Source organism: Anser brachyrhynchus (genome assembly GCF_964034855.1).
Source record: "Anser brachyrhynchus genome assembly, chromosome: 13".
Taxonomy (NCBI): Eukaryota; Metazoa; Chordata; class Aves; order Anseriformes; family Anatidae; genus Anser; species Anser brachyrhynchus.
In genome coordinates, this window is record NC_137708.1 from 5,119,652 (window position 1) to 5,144,961 (window position 25,310).

Below are 25,310 nucleotides of genomic sequence, written 5' to 3' on the forward strand. Positions count from 1 at the left end.
TTCAGTTTAACTCTGTGAGGCAGTGAACTGTTTGCCTTGGTTATTTGCTTCATCACATTCAAATCTGAGCTGTTCGGCTCAGTTGGTGTTGCTGCCTGTACTGCTTGGCGAAGCATGTGTCTCAAAAGGAGGATTTGATAAAACTTCTAAAGCTTTAGGTGCTTAGAATAAGCAAACAGAAACTGTACCTTTTGTATCTAAGTTCACTAGAGCTAAAAGGGGCTATACCTCTTTGTGTGGCTCATTTAAGTCCCTGGTTCTCTTCAGAGGGCTTTAAGACCTTTGTCCTTTTCCTGTGTAAAAGCACACTCCTTTTCCTTACGGTATGCTTGTACTGAAAGGAGAATTTGGAAGTCACTGTCCATGAGAATTTGTACACACAGAAGACATTCCTTGGCAGCATGGAGAGAAGAACTGTCTTGAAGACTGGAGTAGATGTCTTAAATTCAAGCAAATTGGATTTTATGCAGCATTCACTCACCTCTTACAGTATGTTTTCATGATTCTGATCAAGGCTCATTTTTCCACAAAACCTCTTAAAAATAGAGGGAAAATATGAGTGCCAAAATCTTTTATGAGCAAATGAACTCAACTTCAAAGCTGTGTTTGTTGTAATAGTACTGGATTAAATTATATGACCTAATTATTACATGAAGAAAAGGTGACTAGCATCCTTTTTAATACAGGCATATTATGACATATAACTGGAAATAATTTGAAGATCATAAAATTAAACCTTAGCTGCTGTTATTACACTCCCCTTTCTCCTTTCTTAATGAAGTTTCAAATCTGTCAGCTATGTTATATTAGGCTGTACAGCAAAAATATAAGGACAATTTACAATTGTGAAGAAATGTTGGTATTGACTGAAAGTTTTATTTGGCTTTACTAACTGAAAAAAAAAGTCTTTTGCATTCTTGTTATTCGTCAACACTCACCACAAAATGATTGCATACAGAATTTTGAGAATTTTAAGTGGAGTTCAAAATTATTAGTCTGAAAAGAGTCCACTCTAGGATGATGTGCTCATTTTAAATGATATTGTAAACAATGCAAGTCTCAGCATAGACCAAATGAATAAAGAAAGCTAAATTTATATAACAGCATGGAAACAGAACACAAAGAACAGAAATATCGAGATGAAATGTTCCCAGAAAACAAATTACTTTTAAAACTGTTTGCTAACTATTGCTGTTAGATTTTTGACACTGCTGCAAGTTCTTAAAAGGCTTATGTAATGTCTTTTTACAAATATGTTTATTTTTTGTCTCCTTTTTTTCATAGTGTTGATAGCACTTTGTCACACAGGAGGGTACACAAAATACAAGTTTTGTCTGCATGTGTTTTGGTGCAGTTCCAGTTTGTTAGAATGGAAATGAATAGACATATACTGTTTTCTGTTACTAAAGGCTTAATAGTAGGGTTAAATAGTAACTGAAGGTGTGGGCTTTACATACCATCATTTAATATTCATGACTATGATTTTTTGTACGCTTATACTCTATATTAATATACTTGGATATATAAAGAATTTATAATATAGAAAACACATTTCACAAGTGATCTTGCTCTGCTGATCATATTGAAAAGCAGAGCATGAAAAATAAAGAAATGAAAAAAAGCTCTTTATTTGTTCTTAGAATATTTGCTTCCTTCCCTCTCCTAATACCATTTTCTTCACACTGTCTTTCATACTTGCACAGATTTTTATATATACTGTATAATGAGTAAAATAGTATGATGTTATGCCCACAGATAAGGATATTGTAGATCAACATACTTTAGAATTACTCTGGAATGAAGTTTCTCTATAAGCAATTCTGTATATTGTAGTGAGTGCTTGTATATGTGTTTTTATTGTTGTGCATTTGAGATGGTACATCTCAGGGCAGCCAATTTCTAGAACTCCTTGGGTCATGAAAAAGACTTCTTGTGCTTTCTTCCATGAGTGCTACAAATAATAAAATTTCCTTATTTGTCCCTTTCTCGTAAGGACTGAGAATAGCAGCAGCAGCTGTATTATGGCAAGTACTGCCATTTGGGATCCTGCTGGCAGATAATATAGTGTAGCAAAAAGGTGTCATTATGATGACTCATTTCACCCAGGTTGTGAAAGGCTGTGATTCATTAGAGCCAAATATATGCTACAGAACATGATATCTACTGCAGCCTGAAGTTTTACAATAATGGAAAGGCAAGAATAAAGTAGATTTTAAGAAGAAGAAGAGGGGAGAAGGAAGTCCTTCTACCATCAGTTGAACATATTAATTTTCAATTGACATTGAGCAAAATGAATATGCAATGAAAGTAGAAAATAAAAACAGTACAAATTTAAAATGATGGAAGAGAGGCTATGTAAAACCACTATACAGTTGACTATTAGGAATAGCCAATATTCACACACCTTTGCATAAAATGCTTTTATGTTCTTCATTGTTGTTCTTTCAATGTATCCTCCCAGATATGGGAATCTTGGCTTAGAAAAAGATCTAGCATACTTATTTGACATTTTAAGATAATCAAAAGATTTATATTGTTCTCTGTTTGTTTGTGTAAGAATACATTAAGATCTGTGGCTTGAAAACAGTTACTGATGATTTAACTATGCTCAGTAAAGGCACTCTCATAAGTCTTGTTGCAAAATTAGGATGTGAAGTTATTCTTAAAAATTCTGTGAGGAAACTTTTTTTTTTTTCATTTACATCAATCCTTTAAATCCCTACAACTTTTCTTAACAAAGGGCAGAAGGAAAATAATTGCTAGATACATGGAGATTTTGTTTAGACAAACAGGAGAATATGTTTTTTGTATCCTGCATCTTACACTAAAATTAACTTTAGATTCCAGAAATTCCTCAGATTTTCAGCATATTTAATTTATTATCTCAGTAAATTTTGTTGACACCTTCTACCTCCTGTAATTTAGGACTTTAAATTCACCTTGAACTTGAACTGCATACTAACTGAAGAAGTCTTTCCATTACTTTGTTTTAATTTTTGGCAAAAGGTGTATTTGCAAATATGCATAGTGTGCTTGTGTGTGGTATCAGCTCTACTGCATTGTGCATGCAATGCTTTGTTAAATGATTTTTGGCAATAAATGTTTGCTTTTTCATTTTTTCCTCATGGTGCTTTGCTCTAATATTGAAGTTGTCTTATATTTGCTAGAGTTTGTTTTCATTATAGATGCCATCTGTAGAACAACTTGGCTTCAGACTATGTTGGAGAATATACAACCTCTTCAGTAAAAGTAATTCTTATGTCAAGATATGGGCATGCTATGGATTGTAAATTTTGCTTTTATTGCCAACCTCTGCCAGATTTTACTTGTTGCTCTGTGCAATTCTGTGTTGAGCAAAATATTTTCATTGTTATTCTCTGAACAGTTAAGGACATCATTTCAGGATTAGAAGGAAAAAGGCTTCTCAGTTTTACTTCTTACTCTTTTTTGTTTGATGGTGTTTTTTTACCCACAGTGGAGCAAAGAATGCATGGCTTGGTACTAGTATTTTATTAGTAATCTCACTACCAGTGTGTTGGTTTTTTTTGTTTGTTTGGTTGGTTTTGTTTTTTTTTTTGAGTACTGCAATTCAGGCATCAGAGGGAACTTCCCTTACCCAGTCACTGCCATTGCTAACCTGCATACTATTATGATAAGAAATGTTTTCATTTATTTGGTTATAAATGCTATGGCAGCATGGAGTGCAAGCTCTGCACAAGGTGTTAGAACCTTACAATTACTGAAGTTCCATAAAGACTTTTGTGGTCATCAGCTTTCCCCATCCCCAGTGTGGAAGTTCCCATAGGATAGCAGTGAGGGACCATAACTCTGAGGGATGCCTTTTCTATCGGGACTCACCTTGCGTGGCACGTCCAGCAGCAACACATCTCAGGGCCCAGGGGTGGGTGTGTGGCGTGGCTCTGATCTCCTGTGTGTCGCACATCTTGTGAAAGAGACTAGAGTCTTTTGCGTGAAACTTGACAGGTCTGCCATATGGGATCTCTAAATATTTTAGTGAAGTAGAACGCCTTTACAGACAGCACAAACATGTATCTGAGTCTGAGCACCTTGTACCAAAAAGTTTCCGTGGGCAGCAGTGTATGTCCTGTACCTGTGAATCTGAGGGTAAGGAGTGTTAAGGGTGGTTCACAGGCAGGAATCTTTGCCTCTGTTCCCACACAGGTGTACTTGTGCTGGATTGTATCTCTTGTCCAGTAGTTGTGCAGCAAGGGCAGGGTCTTTTCACTCAAATTTTCCTGCGTTTGTTTGCAGGTTTGGATTGCAACAGCACCATTCAGGCCCAGTGGTGGGCTACAGCATGGGAGCCACGCTTGAAGCATCCAAGGCTCAAGGGTGTATTGGCCACACTTAATGTGTTATTTCCTTAGATGCTCTTGCACCCTCCTTTATGTCCTAGTGGCAATGGAAGAGATGTGGCCAGATGGTAATGCTTTATTGGTGCACTGCTGCACTTCATCTGTGTTAGGCTGTGAAGCGATGGTTAGGTGACCTCTGCTGCACAGCGAATGCTTCAGCTGCCTGAAGTCTGCTCTAACTTACCCAGGTGGCAGAAATCTATTTTCTAACTTTCATCACTAAGTTGAAGAGCAGCATAAAGATGGTTCTGCTATTTTTTTTTTAATCTTCTGCTGAGTGTCAGCAAAGGTGAACGACAAGCTTGATGCCTTGAGTTCCTTGCATAGGCATAGATAGCAATGTCATTTGCAGCACCTCACTGCTGAGCATATTTTCATCGTATTGTTGATCAACATTGTAAATCTTAGAAAAGCAAAGATTATACAGATGTGCTTCGAATTACACTGCGCAAATGATACTATGAATGCATCGTGTGTATCTGTTTTACTGAATTATGGTATAGTAAGTAGAAATATTTAATCTCCAAATTGTTAGCATATCATTGCCTGGGAGGCATTGAAGAATTACTTGTTTGTCTTGATTTGTAAAATTAGCTCACTGAACGGATATACAGACTTTATAACTAACTGACTTTATAAGTAACGACAATAACAATAATAATTTTGCTTTTCCCACGTTCTCCCTATCATTATTTATGTTGAACATGCATAGGAAATAATGTTATATTAGTGTAAGGTAGGTTTGTATTAGGTACATTGGCATTGAATAACTTTCCCTTTTTTTTCTTGGCTTGTTTTTTGTAGCTTGCTTTTTTGCTTTTTTATTTTTAATTAAGGTAGATATTCCTAGTTGTGCTAATGGTGATGGATAATTTGTGAGGAAATCAGGTATTTTGCTTTTGTCCAATTTGTGTAGTTGTTTGCATCCATTCTATTAATACTAATCTTAAATATATACATATAGCCAACAATTATAGATAAGATTTTTTTTTTAATAAATGTACAATAGAATTTTTCTAAAAATATACAGATTTTGTATTAAAACTCTTTAAATATTAGGAGTTTAAGGTGTAGGTATTGTTTTGTTTTAGTATTGAAAAGAAATAACCAGAAAATTTAAGGTCACTGTATCCATGGCTGAGAGAAGCTGTCCTGGCAACATGCCACAAAATGACACAGTTTATTTCCTTTATTCCATCAGAAAATGGTAATTTGTTGATTTAAAAGGTATCATCCATACTTCAATCTTTATTTTCCATGCCTTTGGGAATAGCTACAGTTCACTGCTGGTTAGACTGATCTACCCTGATATATGCATGTATAAAAATGTGTAGATGCATTGGAGTTTTCTTGTGAGGCTTAACTAGCTAGTATTGCTTCGTGAAAAGTTAAAATCAAGGCATTATGATGAAAACAATAAATAGCATTGGTTGAGAACACAAATGCACAATATGCAGTGTAAAAGATCCCAAAGTGTGGCACGAAGTAGTCTGTAGCCCTGTATGCCGTGAACAGAGGGCTGGAGCCATGTGCAAACTCCTTTGGTATGACTTGGGGTAGTGCTAAGGGAAATCCTAAGGATTGCAATTTTTCCCCCAAGCATAAAGCCTGTTTGGGATGTATCGCAAATGCTTCAGATGACAGTTCTATCATTTTACAAAACATATTAAAAACTGTACTTCAGTGGTTTAAGAATGGCTTAGTGTGGGTGGGATAGTTTCTTTCTGTAGAAACTCTGTAAAGCTAATCAAAATTCTGCAATTCATATAAAATTATTAAAAATTTATAAAATGATTAGACATTTGCAATCAATTGCAAATGAAACTGCACTGAACTTAGCCATTCACTGGAGACTCTGTTATGCAAAGCGCAAAGGAGTATGGGAGGATAAGGATGAACTTTCCTCTTAGCCACCAGCCCTGAAAACAGGGTTGTAAATATGAATTATGAGTGAAGTATCTATTGAAGCCAAGAAGGTGAACTAACACTGACTAGATGTTCAAACCAGAATGTCAATCAGCATGATCACTGCGACTCATCATGCTTCACTCCCAGCAGATGGTCTGATACCACACTTGTAATTTATTAGCTAATGGGAGACACTGTATTAATTTAATACTCTGCTATACTGGCTTACTGCTATGTGGTGCAATTTTGCTTTGGAGCATGACCTCAATGAAATCAGCTTTAAGTCTATAACAGCACTAAAATAAATCATGTGTCTCACCATGACACTCCTAAATGTTGACTAGTAATTAAAATTTGCATGGAGATGCGTGTATCTAGCCATCAACATGAACTGTGTTTTATAGTCTGATATCTTTGGTATTTATGCATTAATTAAACTTCGAGCCCTTTGTCTAGTTTTGTAAGGGTGAATGCAGTCCTCATTTGAATTGGTAAGAATCCATAATTCAGACATATTTTCAGAATTTTGTGACTCCTAATTTTATCTGGTTTCAGCAGAGGGTTGAATGTCTAAATACCTTTGAGAAGCTGGGAAGATTTCTTTTTTTTTTTTCTAAAAGTGTTTTATTGACTGTATGAAAATTCAAAACTTGCTAGAATCTTTCTCTTGAGCTAAGAAAGTCTCAAGATATTTTTTTTTTAAACTGAAGAAAAAGTTAGGAAGGCACTTTTTCCATTACCTTAGAATTAATATTTTATTTATATTACTTTCATGATGTGTGTCTCCATCAGTCTGAGATATATGGTCAAGTGTATTCTTTCCATTTAACTGCAAGTTTTCAAGGTTCTCTGGGGATGTGGTATCCAGTATTTCTATTAAAAGAGAGCACACAGAATAGAGTTTGACTTCCCTAAGGGAAACAGAATGAAGTTGGCACAGATTGCTCTATAGATTCATAAGCAAAAAGGGCAGGAGGAGGAAGATGTGAGATGTATGTTCAGTCAGCAGCACGACTTGGTCGCATTGGTGGCATTCAACACTGGGTCACTAGTCTTAGGAAGGTCATCTGTATAGGTGAATGATTTCACAATTTGTAACAATACAGAATCATGTAGGTCCTTGGATTTCCAGCCTGCAAGATTGGGAATTTTATGACTACACTTTGGCTTTTGCTCATCATAGCACTCCTGCACAGCTATACTACATCTAGTTCTTAGCCACACCTCTGTGTGTATTTACAACACTGTGTTTTGTCTCTCTGCGCTTTGTTTGATGGATAGCTGCCTCTGAGTTATGCTCCATGTTAGTACAACTGTTAAAATAAAGCCATGTAAAATTTAAAGACATAAAGACAGGTCTTACGTTTAAAATCCACTAATGGACAATAAATAGTAAACTATCTCTGCAAGTTACAATGAATGTTTATCTTTGTACTGCATCAGAATTTATCACAAATGCGGGGAGGTATGGATTTGTAGTTGAAGCTTCTAGGTAGTCTCTCTAAAAATTAAGTTTCCAGCCTTTAGATGGGAGTAAGCAGCATGTATCTATATGAAATTTGCAGCACCAAATTCTCTCTTGATTAAGGGAAAGAGGAAAAAAATATTTACAGCAATGTTCACTGGATATTGATAATTAGTTTCTAGTAGTTAATAGAATAGATGGAATTAAACCAATGCAGTTAGCTAGCAGTGTTTTGCCAGACAAATAGGATTTAGTGGTATGCTGAAAAAAGTTGGTGGATGGTAATGGATAGGTGACAGCTTGGATTAATTTCAAAATGTAATGCTCTTTCTTGTACGTATGTTAGTTTCTGAATGTTAAATGAATGATTCCTACACTGAATTCTGAAAAACTAGTTATGTTAGTTTGTAAGAGTATTTTAAAGGCAAGATTGCAGATTCTTAACAAGAATATTTTCCCTCCAAAATTTGTCTCATCATCTTAATGTTTTGAATCTGTGATGAATAATGGAACTGCGGTGGCACTGGAAAGTCTGTAATGCTTAATATTTTGTGAAAACTGTATGAATATAAGAAGCAGGAAAGCAATGAAAATGTGGCTTGTGCTAAGGAGACTAAAGTCAGGTATAGAATGTCTTATGTACTAATGAAGTCACAATCTGTGAGTACACAAGTGTAAACTTGGCAAAAACTAATCATTTCACTTATGATTGGTAACTGAGAGAGATGTGGATTATTTTTGATTTTGATAAAAAACTTTCAGTTATTTTTTATGCTGATCAGGCAGTTATGATTACCTCTTTGTTTGAAAAGGAGTTTTTCTTCTGAAATTGGGATCTTGTTAAAGGTATAGAAGCTTTTCAGGATGAAACTCATTTGAAATAGAAATGTAAATGTTAGTTACATATCGTTGAAGATGAGAATTTTTTTCCCCAAGATCCTCTTGTTTGATATAAATGTGTTGATTTCTGTGAAACAAGTATTTTAAAATACTAACTCTTTGATACTGATCTTGTAAGCAGTTTTCAATCTGACTATTTTCCCACCAATAATATATTTCCTGCTGTTTGGAAACTACATGCAGCTGGATGTATTTCACTTTGAAATATTCTTATATTAAAATGTAGCACACAATGATAAAGTGAACTTCACTGATGTTAATTCGCCGTTTAGCCATGCCAAAATTAGTGGCTAGAAGTTGTAAAGTAAGGAGAGGGATTATGAAGCAAGTGTGGTGATAAAATGATGCTGTGTTTGGCCTTTGCTGCAAGGGTATGTGGCAGATCCGTGTTGACATTGCCACCGAAAAGACTTGGTCAGTCCTAAATTAGGCTTGTCTTGCCTAGGTCCACAGGCTGTTGCCCTTATTTTTTATGAAGAACAAAGGTTTTACAATATTGGCAGCTTTTCACATCCATGACAACTAGCATATCACTGGCACAAGTTCCTTAACTATGGCACTGAGAGAAAATATCAAATAAAATGTGACTGCAAGATTTTAATACAAAGTAATCTACTTTTCATATTTTTTTAGTAACGTACTAAAGTAACATGGCCATAAAAAAAGATCAAATGGAACTGTTAAAATCTGGTGGAGTCTTTATAAACAAATATAAAAAGAGATACCCCAGAAACTGTTAGGCAACCTCAGTAATTGCCAGCCTGACCGGCTCACCTTGTTGCAGCTCTCTTGGAACTGTCTACAGCCCGAAAGAACCAGATCAAGATGTGCCTGACATTATTGCAGCCGCAGGTGTGCCCTTGCAACTAAAATGAAGTTGTTTGGTAAAGACTTGATAGTCAAAAACAGAGCTTAAAATAAATGAACTCATCTGGCTGACAGTTGTTAAGGAACACACAGATGTGAAGGGGGTTTATCAGTGGGGATTGGGCTAACTTATTGGAAAGATGACTTCTTCAGTGGGCATTGTTGGAGTCAGTGGAGGGCACAGCCTAATACTTCCAAATTAATAATGTCTGAAAACAGACCTGAAAGCCCAGGTGGTTTCTTAGATGGGCCTTTTGTTTAAATAAGGTTAAAAATGTATTTTTATGTGAGAGCTGACTGTTACAGAATTATAGTAAGAAATAAATACACACCCAAAATGATTTTTATGTACATCTGTATTGAAAAGTATTTTAAAAAATTAATACACAGGGAGAGAAATTGTGACTTGATTTCAGAATGCTGATTAATTTAGTCCTTGGTGTACATTTCCCCAAAATGGTTAATGCATCTGTTGAACTAATGAACTTTTCTTAATTAATACAAGTTTCAATTTTCTCAGAGCAAGAGCATTAGAGAAGAGAGCAATGAATATCACACAAATAAGCACACATTCACTACATTTTTGTCAACTCCATGTACTACACATGCATAGATGATGAGTTATTTTGCTGCATTTATAGAAGATAACTAAGGAATGAATCTGTACTTGCATATGTAAACATACATGGAAATTTCAGGACTCTCTCCAGAGTATTTTTATAGGTAGGGGTTTTGTCTCTCTGAGACTCTTTTTCTTTGTTTAGCTATTTCAAAGAGGTGAAATTCCTACAAGCAAAAATCATAGTTCTTGTAGTTAAATTGCCCTGTAGATCCTAAGGTGGAAAGGTTCCTGCTCAGTGTGGCGGCTTTTTTTTCTTACTAATGTCTAAAATTAAATCGCCCCGAGGCCTCGAGCAAATGGCCAGCCTTGTAAAAGAGTATGTTCACCAAAGTGCTAAACTAAAGGTGGCAGCAGCTGAACTGACGGGGATTCTCGACGGAGCACATTGCGTACTGCTCCGTGTTTGCCTGAGGTGAAATTACAAAGTGGTTTCTGTCTGTCGAGGCAAGCAGGTAACTGAAATAGTAGCTCAGTAGCTGGGAATGTAAAAGTCGCTGCCTGCCCCTGGCCACTCGCCTTCAAAGCAGCTGTCACCGGTGCAGTCGGTGCGTTTGTACTGACATGAAGGTGTGCAGAACCATCTGAGGGCTTGGGAAAACATATGTTCGAACGCAAACTTCCCTGCTTGCCTGCAAGCATCATGCTGTACCTTTTCATCCTCGGGAATACAGCTAACCATTTCACAGCTCTGTAACGTAATAGGAAATTATTTCCTTTACTGCTTTTCTTCCATTTCTGACTGAGTTCCCCCTCAGTATGTGCTTTGGACAGAACTGCACTCATTTGCTCCTCGCAGTCCAAACCTCCATGTTCGACTGGGCCGGAGGCAGGAGGCTGGATCGCAACCTTCAGTTAGCGGAGGGCAGAGCCTTCAGGCCTGACCTGTATTTGGCAGGCTGAGCGAAGCCAGCTTTTCAAGTGTGCAGGCTGCATGTTTGACTTCAAATTCGGGAAATTTCATTTCCTCTATAATTATATTAAATGCTTTAATAAAGGAAAAGGTATTAAATAGATCATTCCTATTTATAAAATTAATATTATTCTGCTAAGTAGCTATAAAGGATTGTCAAAGATGATCTGTAAGATAAGAAGCTAGATCTTAACTATGTAGACTTCCGTGGTTAAAAATGCTGCCTGTTCATCCTCTTCTTGAAACAAAAAAAATATTATTGAGGTAATGCACAGAAGTGAAGCAACTAGGTGTGAGGGAGAGAGGGAGGAAATACAGCAGTTGTGAAGGTACACTCAGATGGATGTTCTGTTTTATGGGATTTCTTCTGAAATATACCTCCTGACACCCTGTGTGTTCGAGAACCTTATATCCAGTTTCAAGAGTTCTTTGTTTTACATCATGGATGCAGCAGCTTAAAGATCCCTCTAGGTTTTTCTATCCTTAAATTATCTTCCAGTTTCTCAGAACAAGTTCTGAAGGACGTCGGTGATGCTTTACAGTACTCCTCTATCAGTACACAGTCCTACAAAGGAGTTACCCTTACTGATGTGCAGGATTATTCTGAATATGGAAAGAAATCCCTGTTTCTTTATACTTGCTTGTTTGTCTGGTCAGAACCAATCAGTTCCGGCAGGAGAGGAAGTAAACTGCTGTCAACACAGGGCTCAGAAAGAACTCGCAAGGAGTAATGGAGCAGTGAAACTATGCCTGATTCAGTTCTAAGGGTAGGCAGATTCCTGTGACTTGGCTGAAACTGAAATTTTAAACAATATTTTAAATCCTCAAATTTCTTCTAGAAGGTGCCCTTCTAGTATAGTGCGTATGTTTTATAAATGCTTTTATAATGTTTTAATATTTTAGAACTTAATAAAGACAACAAAAACAATTAACAGTTTAATGCTAATAAATTATTTTGCTATAAAAATATATTTTTATATTTACCAATATATTTACCATTATTTTCCAAACATAACATTAAGCAATTTTGCAATTTATGCAAAAACGATCAGCCAAACAAACTTGTATGAATTCTGTGTCTGTGTTCTCTCTTATTTTTTCTTCAAAACTAGTTTTATTATTACTTTCTGAAGTACTGATGGACCTGATGTATGGATTAAACTCTTCTATTAAGTAACAATTTAAAACTTTGTTCTTCTGTACTTCTGAGTATTACAAATGGATTTCAAAGCCCCTTTTGAGAACTTTAAGCTTAAAATAACTTTGGAGAAAAGAAATTCAAATTGAAGGTATGGTCTAAAGAGCAATATATAAGACTGTCCTTACTGAAAAAATCTTACCCCCAAACTTCATATGTGTATTTAAAATCAAAAACATTATTTTATCAAGATAATATTATATTAGTTAATTATGTACAAAGTATAGAAAATGGAATTGAACTCTGCCTTTCATTTATTGGCAATGTTGTGCTTCTGTTTCCAGTTCTGGGAGTTATATTATTTATGATATTACATGACTCAGATTAAGCTTACAAAGGTACACAGGACAGAGGGAAGAACTGTTATATTTGTGTATTTTTAGTAATTTACACTTCAAAGGTCTTAATGTATGTTGCTTTAATGTACAACCATTCGTGTAATCGCTATTCATTCTAAAGTACTAACACCAGAGATCCATCTATGTTGATATTGAGTTAGCAGTATAGATTGCACAGCTGCTAGATGAGCAATATACACATGCAAACAATAATCAAATGCTTCCTTTGAGATGGAAGCTGTAAAAGAAAGCATCTTTAGAGTAAGAGTGCTTTAAAAAAAAGAGAGTTTGTGCTCATGAACAATGAACATAAGTAAAATCAATGCCAGGAAACAGGTTTATGCCCCAGATCCTTCCATTCTTCATTCAAGATACTTAGGTGGATGCTTACCAGTAAAAAGATAAAATGTTTTCTACTCCTTGCAAGGCCCAAATATCTCAAGTTGAAAAACACAGAGCTCTTGTGAGGGCTGAAAGGGGTCTTCTTACAAGTCCCTGTTTTTCTCCCCAGCATTTACAGGAAATCAGTCTTATGAGTATGATGATTAATCCTTGTGTTACATTGATTGAGCTGTTTGTACTAAACCAACTATGTTAATATACAGCTCCATCTGTAGATAATACAGAATGCTCAGCCACTATAGTGAAACAATCAAGAAAAGCAGCTCACATTCTTCCTGGGAGAATACTAAGAGAATACAATACAAGAAAAGCAAATGAAAATGTTACCTAAATATCAAGTACCAGTATTCCTTTAGTGTTTATATAATACTTTGTTCAAAAATCTGTTCTCTCTAATATTCAGTAAGCTTATTTGTATTTTGAAAATAAGATTTGGTTTTGCTACACTCATTTTTAACTTGTATAAATATTTGCTTGTATTTTCATATTTAACTACATTGTATTTCTTTTTTTCCACTGTCACAGATGTAGACGATTTTCTATCCCTTCCCCCCAGCATTTTTTGGCAGCTAATGAATGTAGCCCTTTGGATCTCATCTCATCTTTGGCAGGATATCTGGAATTGATGTCCTAGGATGTGCGTAGCTAGCTCAGTAATGATGTTACAGGAAAACTAAACACTCCAAGCTACAAAGCTCTATTCAGAAATTTTATCTCTGATCCAGAGGCAAACTCAAAAATGCTATAGTACTGTGAATCACAAAATGAATATTCAGTAATGCGCTCAGATTGCCAAGGGAATGAAAGGGTGATCCTCTAAAGAAAGCATAATACCAGCAAGTCAGAGTGCTTGGACCCCTTGTAAAAGGAATGTGATATATTCTTGAACAAGTTGCTTAATTGTTTCTCCATTGTCTTCAGAAGTAAGTGTAACGATGCAATACGAAGTATTGTTAGTATATGGGTTTATATCCATATTCAATGTCAAGATCCCACCATGAGAGACTCTGAAGTCAGGTTACATTTCACCTGCTTAAACTAATACCCAGTTCTATGAGAATAACACAGCAATCCCATCTAGGATTTATTCAGGATGCTAACAGGTGAGAAGAGCTATTAAACTGTACCTGAGCTGATGTGAGACAGGTGGAGGACTCTGTCACTCTTCTCATCTCTTTGGAATAATTCATTAAATACTTCAACCTGTGTCAGTTGCAGGTAAAACCCAGGGTGGAATTACTTGTCTCTGTTCTCGTTAATCCCTTGGCTGTCAGGACTCATCAGGCATTATATTCTGCCTGCCTTAGCAATTTCTAAGATGCAAATTCTGTGGCTGATGAAATGCTGCTAGACTGCCTCATATAGGTGTATATTATGGATTTGGGTGTCATATATTAATCTTATATTAATATTTCTCCTTCTAGTTTGAGCACTTTATTGCTCAGTTTTTAATAGCAAATAATTGAAATCCTTTAAGTTTTTTCATGCAAGTAGGCATTTCTTTTATTTATTGGTTTGTCCTGAAAAATCAAATACTCAGAGTTCCAGTTCCAATGGATGAAAGTGTACTCCAGTGCAACTGTTAGATGCATGGTGTTCTAATAAATTTTACATGATGATGACTGCATTGACAATAGCAGCCCTAATACTTTACTGAAATCTAGCTACCTGGATTCTGGGCACTAGCAGTCATGTAAATGTTAAACCTTTGTGTAAAATAACAAGTCAAAAAGATGAAGTGTTATGTATCTCCATTTAACATCTGAAAGGGGACACAGGGACTTAAGCTATGTCCTTAAGTTTCAGCTAGGAAACATCAACTTCTTAAGAAGCATCATGGTCAAGCTTCTGTTTAAGTGTTTCTTTTACACAATATTTAGGCTCCTGCACTGTTTCACTCTGACTTGGTGCATTATATGGTCTTAGGAAAAAGACCAAATCATTAGCTTAATTTTCTTGTGTCTTAACAGTAGTAAAATATTGATAAAATAGTATGCTGTATATATTCTAATATTTTTTTTTGTGAAGACAGGATGATAAATCAACCATCCACAGATCTTAATGAGGTTACAGTAACTGCACTTGTATTTGTTTCAGATCTGTCGTTGTTAATGTTTAAACTTTTTCTGCTGTATTTGAAAAACTATACATTTTGAGTAGGCACTACAGTTTTGCTCCTCCGTATGACTTGTACCTACAAAACTTATGTAGGGCTTGGTATGTTTAGTTCTGCTTCTTGCCCAAAACATTCTTCCTGTAATTTTTATTGAATATAGAAATCTTTCAGCAGCTCTATCTTTAGAAACTATTTATCTTTGGAACTACGGGATTTCATCCCTAGGAGCAATGAATATGCTTGTTACGTATAGACCTGTAACAGTATTTACTGCACACCATGTAGAAAGAATAGCATATTCCTGTAAGATTACTCACGTTAAACAGGGATATAGCTGCATGTTTTCTACACACATGCAAGTATACATACATATCTATATAGTAAAGAGAACAATTCACTGTGAAGTAGTGTGTACCAGGGAGCTTCAGAGGAGTAGGAATGTTTTTTTGTTTTGTTTTAGTAATGCAATTAGAAATGTGGTGGTGGAGAAGAGCCAATAAACACTGTCCTTGCACCTTGCCTATGCCCATTCATAGTTTTAAGAGTAGAATAAATTGGAAGTATGATATTGCATCAACAAGTTTAACTTGGAGAGGACAGAGAAAAATGTAATATGAAGCATGGTGGACAGAATAGGAAATGAACAGAATGCTGTAAGAAATCATACAGAAAAATCCTCTCCCTCTTCCCCCCAAAAACGCATGAGCCCAAGAGCTGCCTCACCTCCAACAATCAACAACAAATTATTTATTACTAAAGAAGGATGCAATATATTTCTGAGTGGAATAACTAATTTTAAAACTGTCAGTTTTTTCCAGCACTTCAAGTGCTAGAAGCCCAGAGTACTTTCAGTACTGTTATCAAAAGTGGTTTTGTCCACTTTATTAGGCTTTTAGCGTAAAATTGGATCTTTGTGGATTTCTTTCTTTTGTAGAACTGCAAATGTGTACAGAGACTGTTTTGATAAGCCTGAGTGAACAGTGGCATATGTTTTGAGTACTATTAATAGGTTGGAACCAATGTCAAAGAGAACATATGTATCTCTTCTTCCAGCCACCTCTTTTGGCTTCTGTTTGAGCACTGATGCCAAATAAATGAATAAAACTTGTCAGTCCTTTCAGGACATTCATTAACTTAATCTTTTTTTGTTGTTGTTGTTGTTAAATAATTTCTTATTACTCTGAGGGATACCAACATTTGTAGGTTTTTCTTTTTTGCATTAGTTTGACTTTCAGATTTATACACTTATTTCCTATGTGTCAAGCAAAGGTCTTTTCCCTTTTAATGGTTTGTGTGTGTGCATACTTACTTAAAAGTAGAATACTCATTTTTTGTTATTTTTTGGAGTATAGGATTCCCTACAATTCTGAAAGCTGCCAATAATCAGTCTCTCATTTGGACCTGTGTTTGTTGTTTATTGAAGAGTAAGACCTCTTTAAGTTTCCTTCTTCTAATTCTAGGATTTAAATACTGTTTTAAGAGATCATTGGTGCTTTTATCTGTTTTCCAGTAAGATAAAAACATGGGCCAAGGGGTTATTATGATGCTGTTCTATGTACCGCTGCAATGACTGAGTTAAAGGTAGTGAAAAGAAAATCATGGCCAGGGCACCACAGTAGCCTTTCTTCCAGCCTAGTGTACTGAAAAGGCTTAGGAAAGGGTCAGGTGATGAGAACTAGCCCAAGAAATGGGCAGGAATGTGTAGTTTGAGATACAGCAACCAGCAGTAAGGTGGATTAGGCTTCTGGAGGTCCACAACCTCAACTTCCTCTCTGGTCACATTTTTCTGTCATGAACACTGGAGCTCTTAGATGCATTGTTGGAATACCTACTGAGTAATAGGACAGCCAGGTGGAAAACATCCTTCCTCTAAACCTTGTGGCTTCCAAAGGAGGGAGGTCAATATTCTTTCATAGCTTACCCATCTCATAGCAGTAATTGTATGGAGTGATTATAACATAGATGTGTTTTGGAAACATTAAAATTATAAATAATATAGGTTTATTACTTTTATTCTTGCTTTTAATAAGACATATGAAATTATAAAGCTCTGTTTTTTTATGCAATTCTATGACTGTCAGTATTCCAGGGGGAAGGCTGTCTCCAGGAGAAGGTACTACAGACTACAAATATTGCTGAAAGATTCACTCTTAACTTGCTTTACTTTGTTAGAAGTTTTTCTTTTGTATTTTCCTCAATAATATTTTTTTTCCGTGCTTTAATAGACTCATATTTGTAAAACAGTTGAGGAGGTGAAATATTATTATAGGCCAGTGACAAGTGGTCCCTCAGGGCTCTGTCTTGGGACTGGTACTATTTAATATCTTTAACAACAACATAGACAATGGGATCAAGTGCACCCTCAGCAGGTTTGCAAATAACTCCAAGTTGAGTGGTGCAGTCAATACAAGAGAAGGAAGAGATGCTATCCAAAGGGACCTGGACACACTGGAGAAGTGGGCCCAGGTGAACCTAATGAGGTTCAACAAGTCCGAGTGCAAGGTGCTCCACCTGAGTCTGGGCAATCCCAGACATGAGTGCAGACTGGGAGAAGAATTCATTGAGAGCAGCCCTGAAGAGAAGGACTTGGGGGTTCTGGTGGACAAAAAGCTTGACATGAGCCAGCAGTGCGTGCATGCAGCCCAGAAGGCCAACTGCATCCTGAGCTGCATCAGCAGAGGAGTGGCCAGCAGGGGAGGGAGGTGATTGTCCCCCTCTACTTTGCCCTTGTGAGGCCCTGCTTGGAGTACTGTGTCCAGGTTTGGGGCCTCCAGCACAAGAAGGATGTTGATCTGTTAGAGTGGATCCTGAGGAGGGCCACAAAGATGCTCATAGGGCTGGAGCACCTCTCCTATGAAAGAGAGGCTGAGAGAGCTGGGAATGTTCAGCCTAGAGAAGAAAAGGCTCCAGGATGACCTTGTTGCAGCTTTTCAGTTCTTAAAGGGGGCTTATAAAAAAGATGGAGAGCAGCATTTTCTCAGTCAGATAATGTCAGGACAAGGGGGAATGGTTTTAAACTGAAAGAGGGGAGATTTAGATTAGATATGTGGAAGAAATTCTTAACTCGGACGGTGGTGAGGCACTGGCATGGGCTGCCCAGAGAAGCTGTGGATGCCCCATCCCTGGAGGTGTTCAAGGTCAGGTTGGACAAGGCCCTGGGCAACCTGATCTGGTGGCTGGCATCCCTGCCCATGGCAAGGGCTTGGAACTTGATGATCTTTGAGGTCTCTTCCAACTCAAGCCGTTCCGTGACTGTATGGTATTACTTTTATCGCATAGATTGCACAATGTGGAAAATGAGGTCTAGTGGACTTCCTTAAGTAGCCATAAGGTTCATCTGGGAATGGAGCATGCATATCCCTATATATATATATATATGTTCTATATATTCCTTCCCTATATATATATATATATTCTTCATCGTAACAAAAAGATATCTTTTTCAGGGTACATACATGTGAACATAGCACAGAGAAAGAAAACTCCTGATTAAGGCAGTTGAGTTACTAGAGAATCTGTATTTTTTTCTCGTGTGCTTGTAGATATCTGGTGTGCATGACTGTGTGTGTTAAACACTAAGAACACCACTTACATTCTAGAGAGGCTGAGGAACAGTAAGCAATAAATGAGATTATTGACCTACTTTAATAAATGGCCTGTTGAAAGAAATAGTTTATGTGCATAGTATTTCTTCTATGCTACATAAAATTCTCTGATGTGGGCCTGACAGATCTGTTCAAAGAAAATATGTATTGTACGCTGAGCTATGTAACATGTCTTGATTATTGATGTTTGTTGTTTTCTGGCAGAGAATGATTTTGTTTGTTTGTTCGTTTGTTTGTTTTAAAGAATTCCTTGTGTTATTCTTAACATTAAAGAACCAGGAGTTGGGCACCCTTGTTGCAGTGCTTCACATGGCATGCTAACTGTGCATGTTGTGTGTATCTGTTCTATAACCTATTGAATACTGATACTCTTCTATTTACTTTCAAGGCTGTGTGTGGTTTTTTTCTTCCTCCTCTTTTTCCAAGGAAAAAAATGCTTAAATTTGTGTATTAAATACAATTCAAACAAGTCTTTTATAATTATACTTGGAGCATATGTATCTTAACAAACAGCTTTTTTTTTGGGTCAGCTAGATGGTGCTGAGACAGCATAGCACACTTTTCTGCAGCAGTTACCTTAATTAATGGGGCTCTTGGATGCTTTCTCTTAAGTCCTCTGCAAGCTCCAAAAAAGCCTCCTGATTCTTTAACCTTTCTGACCAGAAGGGTGCTATTGGTGGAAAAAAACAGCTTAACATGAAAGACAGTTATAATAAATTAAAAACAAAAAACCCTTCGCTTTTTGGACTTCCAGAATATGAGCCTATACATTACCTGTTTTAAGAGTCTAAGTTAAGCAGGAACAAGATGGTTCAATATTTTTCTGTATTTTCTGAAGAAACAAATATATCTCTTGTCTGTGTCATTGTCTGTTAAGAAAATGCTAGTGAGAGTAATATTTGATGCAATATATTCCTATTTGTATCTTTATGACATTTTGTTAAACATAAAAGCAAATGGGAAAATAAGGTGCATCGGGGGATGTTATGGCTGAGAGGGAAGTTTATCACTGAGCTGTCATTGACAACTGAAAGAATTCATAGACCTAAGTGTCACAAGATAACACATTGCTAACAGCAACTTATTTAAGTATATCATTCTGAATTTAATCTATGTGCTACCTTCAAGGTTAGTAGCTAGAGGATACTTGGATCAAAGAAGACAGAATAGGAAAGAATCTATTAGATTCCAAACCAAGTGCTTAACTTATTAAATGTTAAAATAGGTTTATCACCTGCATCCAGATCAGTGTTGCAGTGCTTTGGCTGTCCAGAAAATGGTTCTGTCCTTGAAGACTAGGCATCATGTGTACCCTGATCTTCAACAAAATGATACATGAAGTGAGCTGAGTTTCGTCTTCAAGAACAATTGAATCCCAAGAACCCTTGTCTGTGGTAACTCACACTGTAATGTTAGATTGGGTGTTTTAAGGAGAAATGAATTTCTATCAAGTTGAGTCTGAACATTATTATTGAAAAATTAAGGAAAAGAACAAAAAAGATAGGAAATTGTTCAATTGCAGAGGACACTTTAGCTTAATATTTTACTTTAAATATGCAGCCACTTCTTATTAGCGTTATATTTGTCTTTTTTCCAGAGGAATTGGATTATCCACATAGATCAAGTTGACTCCACTTCTTTCTCCTTAGCTGTCTCCCAAGTACAAGGTTAATTTAACAATAAATACATTTTTAAAGGTTCTGGTTCCATGAACATGTTCCTATTGACACAGACCTCCAGTAACGTTCTCCATGGTCAGTTCAGCTTTGCATGTCTGTATTACTTGATTAGATTTCAAGGAGATCCATGTAGATACAGTTGTAAATCTGCTTGAATATATAGGGCTGATGAATATGCCTATATGAAGTCTCTTGTGGAGTACCAACCTCAGGTAATATAGTTTTAAATTAATCACATTCATTACAAGTTCCAAATGACTGCAAAATAAACATCTGGATCTTTCTTCTGTATGGAGAAACAAGCTTTATAGGGTGTAGATACTAAAACCCTAAGACATCTATTTCAGCAAACAACAGAGCTGATAGAATTATGAGGGAAAAAAAAGAATGTTACGCTGCCCTTCATCATCTTAGAGAAACGTGTGTTTTTTTCTCCCTCATAAGAACCTTGCTAGCAAATTAAAATACACAACTAGCATTTCCAGGTATGGGTTGAAACATTCTCTGTAGTCAGAGAAGGTCTGGGAAGAGCAACACGCTTTATAGGAGTCTTATGAAGCCTCTGGACAGGAGCAAGTAGGGATGTGTAAGAACCTAAGAGAAAGGTTGTGTTTGTATGCTGTGATTTTGAGGAAGAAGTAAAATGTTCCTAACTGCATTATTAGCTTGAAATGATCAAGGCAATTGAACTAGTTCCAGATTGAAAGTCAACGGTGTTGTGTGGAGGGAACTGAAGGAAAGAGAAGATGCTCATGGCAGATTTCAATTGCAGTGAGCAGGTATTGTTGTCCTGTGACTTCCAATAACCTTCAGTCTTCATTTTGAGATGATTTTTAGCTGCCTCTCGTGACATAAAGACATCTAAGTTGAAAGGCTGGTGTCAAAAGCATTGGGTTGCTCAGTTAACACACTGCCTCTCACCTAAAATACTATATCCTTACTATGGGACTTGTTTCATATTACTGCCTGGTAGGATGGAATCCATGCTTCCAAATTCATTTTTCACCATTTACAGCTTTCGATGCAGTGCCTAAAGCTTGATTTGTCGCTTCAGGATGATTCCATATCAAGTGCCATGAATCAAATTATTTTCTAACACAATGGGGTTAGCACCTCTCCTGCTGTGACGAATGGTTTTGCAGAGATACCAAAATAAATGCTCCTCAGCAACGAGGTTTATCCCATATTTCGAATGAAATCTGCCCACTTGTCCACTCTTCAGTTAGCTAGAGAGCAGCACAGGAAATTGTTTTCCTTTGAGATAAATGCGCAACAGTATACATCATGGGCTCTTTGGAATTAATTGTTCTTGGTAGAAGGATTTCACTGAATATGTGGAGCAGCTAGCTACAGAAAAGTGTCTGTAAATTGTCACTCCATTTCAGTACCCCTGGCAATGTAAAAGGAAACTAAAACTACAAAAACTGAAAAGTCTTGGTGTTTCCTTTCTAACTCTATATGCATATCACTCCTTATGTGTTTTTGTAATTCTTTGAATGGGAAACAATATATATGTTAGTTCTTTAGGCCTTAAAAACTAGAACCTTTTGGGGGGGTTAAGAATACAAGTTAATTTCAGGCATCTTTGCTGATGTGAGTATTCTGGCCCTTCAGTGAAGGAAAGATTAACCCATCCACGTTTTTTCCTTTACTTAAATTAGATTTGAAAGGTTAAAAAAAATAAGAACACTGACTTTCTTGAAGACTTTTCAATTGAATATGTTCGAGCATATAATATTAATTATTTTATCTTTCCATCCATTATATGCTAGCAGAACATTTTAATCTCCCTTTGTTGATGGAGTTATCGAGTCACATTGCAGTTTTATGGAGAACTTAGATCATGATGGAGAGAATAAAACTGAGACATGGCGGGGACATTTCAGGTGCAAAGAGACATTCTACATTTTGTGAATCTGGGCACACACACATGAACACACACGTGTAAACAAATTTTAAAATAATTGTATATGTGTTAGCTTCCAGAGTCTTTGATATTTTTCCCCCAGTCAAATGCTTTGACATTCAAATGGTGTTTTCATCCTTATAAAATGTTAGAATAAAAACACCAGGGCTATACTGGAGGTAAACTAGGGTTACTCTCTAAGTGCTTATTTGACTGCAGCAAGCACTAGCATATTATCGACAGAACAGTTTTTCTTCACATGAAGGTTCACCTTCATCTAGAAGTTTATGGGACATAGTTTTTTATGGAAACTTTTCATTTTTACAAATACAGTTTTATATTTTATACAGGATATTTTCTGGACATTCAATTTTAAACTTTTTTTTTTTTTTGTGGATTGCATGTTACTGATGCTTTGTAATTTCTCCAAGATGCTGTGCAGGAGGAGACATATTGCTTAATGGTTTTGTGTATTTTTATACACAAAATACTAGCCATCTACTACAGGTACTGTATTTCACATTTAATTTGAAATCCCCATTGAGGTAAACTGGACTGCTGAAAACAACTTGGGTAGCTGCTGAAGCACAAAATCAAAGCCCATAGATAGTGTAATAGACATTTCTTACTTTGTTGTTGTTGTTGTTGTTTACCTCTATCAAAAACAAAGCAAAACAAACAAAAAACACAAACCAAACCAACCAAACAAAAGAGTCAGAGCTAGGGTTCCAGCTATTTAAATGGATCAGAAATGTTTTAATTCTCTAAATTGCAAAATCTAATGAAATTGCTGCATTGGTGGTGCAACAAATTTTGCAAGGAAAATCCCATGCTTGTGTTACTTCAGTGTTGCTATTATCTATAGGAAGGAACTATGGACATTCACGTATGCTTGCATGCACACTTGCTGAAAGAAATATTACAACAGAAGCTTCAAAATGAATAAATGTCTCTGATATAGAAAAATCAGACTTAATCATGTAGCATTTATATTAGCACTCCTATTTTACTGGAGACAAATTAAGAGGATGACTTATTAGGAAAAAATTACTTGCACACACTATAATAGCAATAGTTTAAGAATCCTTAAGTGCTATCCCAAATAATAGAAAGAAAATTTAATCATTTAGCCTCATGAAATCTTGTCCATTTTTGGTGTTTTGTACTTTTGTAGGGCTTTTTGGTAGACTCATCAAAATTGCAGCAAAGTATATTTAAGACATACACATTCTGTGTGTAAACACGTAAGAGCAATGAAACAATAATTTCAATATACAATTTTATAATATGAATTTTGGCATCTGCCAGTTCACTCTTGTCCAGAAAAAGTCATACATACCATTTGCAATCCATTTTAAGAGAAATGTTTGGAAATAGTGCATTTTGAGATGCTCAGTAACTTGACTTGAGCCTGTATGAAGCCAAAATTCTATTTTTTTTTCTAGTATTGTAACTATTCTGTAATTGTGAAATATAAATACATGTGAAATCTCAATTTTTCATAATTTTAAAAGTGGATGACTGTATATAAATAGATATTTCACATCTGTTTAGTGAAAAACTGGATTAAAATCTAGAAATCCCGATTTTATTTTTTTGCGTCAGTCACAAATACAAATCTAGGCTTTTGGGGTTTGATTTTATTCTAGCAAAATCATACTAATATAATTTAACAAGGTAGGTTCCAGATCATCCTGTTCAATACCTTGACAAGTAGTAGAATGTTTTGCTCCTCCATGTTCCATGGAGGCAATTTTTGGATATATCTATACATATATATTTTAGCAATGGTACAACTTCCAAAATATTAATTCTACATGCTGCAACAACATTAACAACTGCTAGTTTGCTAACTCCTATTAAAGTAATAGAATGTAACAGTATTAATGAACTCCTTAAAGTAAAGACAATGATTATAGTGATAATGAGCAAACCTCTTCTATGTTCATTAGTCACAGAAGAGTATATTTTTATTATGAAACTAATTTCTGTAGAACAAGCTCATAGTGTGATTGAAATCTGAAGCATCATTTGTATTAAATATGACAAAATTATTTATAAAGCAGGTATATGAATCATGATTCAAGGTTTTACATCTTTTTGACTTCCAATCAAAACTGTATTGTTGCTCTTAAATGCTTGTGACTGACTTTATCTGTGGTAGCACCTTTAGTAACAGGGCAATGTGTTTTTCTGATTGTTGTTGAGGGAAAGCATGAGTATATTTCAAATCAGGAAATAAAACCAACATTGATGCAATTGCAGTAAATGAAATAAGAACGTTATAATGATGAAAAGAAAATCAAAGGCACTTCACTTATGTAAGCTGAGTTCTCTGGCACTGAATGCCTAGTTCAAAAATTGGGTATGTAAAACCCCATGCTCTGAATAGGAGGACAAAGTCAGACTCAGTGGGTAAAAAATGTCTGTTTATTCCCTGTTTGAGGAGCAGAACTTCGTACTTCAAAAAAATCACTTTTCTGTATTTGTAATTATTTTCATTTCCATTTCATTTTTCTCGTTCTAACAAGAGACTATGCACCTCTGTATTCTTATTCATTGGTTCTCCAAATTGGATGGAGAGTTCTTATATTATTTTATGTTATTTTATTAAAAAAAAAAAAAAGGTGCTTTGATCTCATTGTTATCACCTGAGGAAGACTCTGGTAAAAGCTGTACACAGGCTGTTCATAGTGTGGAATCAAATCCCTTCAGAATCAAATCAGTATAATACTTACAAAGCTTAATGGTTGCTTATCATTAAACATGTTGATGCTTTGCTGGTGCTGCTAGGAAGGGGGCTGGACCCCCCTGGGGAAGAAGTGCTTTTGCTACCCACACAGTGTGGACCTGAAGCCAGAAGTTACAGAATGACAATCAAGTAAGAAAATTTTTAGCACTGCAGTATGTGTGAATAGAGACCCTGCAGAGCAGTCTGTGTGAACTGAGACTTCCTAGACATGTTGGAATCCTCTGGAAAGAGCTGAAGTGGCAAATCACCCAATTTTCCTCTTTTCT

The 25,310-nt window shown here is 36.0% G+C and overlaps 1 protein-coding gene across 26 annotated transcripts in view; it reads left to right on the forward strand.

Moving 5' to 3' along the window:
* The window catches only part of PCDH11X (protocadherin 11 X-linked), a 484,442-nt gene that overhangs the window by 254,759 nt on the left and 204,373 nt on the right, over positions 1–25,310 (forward strand). Inside the window, exon 6 of one of the 26 annotated variants that reach the window (XM_080553210.1) lies at positions 4,273–25,306. The exons of 23 other annotated variants lie outside the window; for them this stretch is intronic. In XM_080553210.1, coding sequence (XP_080409336.1) covers positions 4,273–4,335 — 63 coding nt within the window. In that variant the 3' untranslated portion in view covers positions 4,336–25,306. 2 more of the 26 variants (XM_080553207.1, XM_080553213.1) reach the window with 2 other exon arrangements.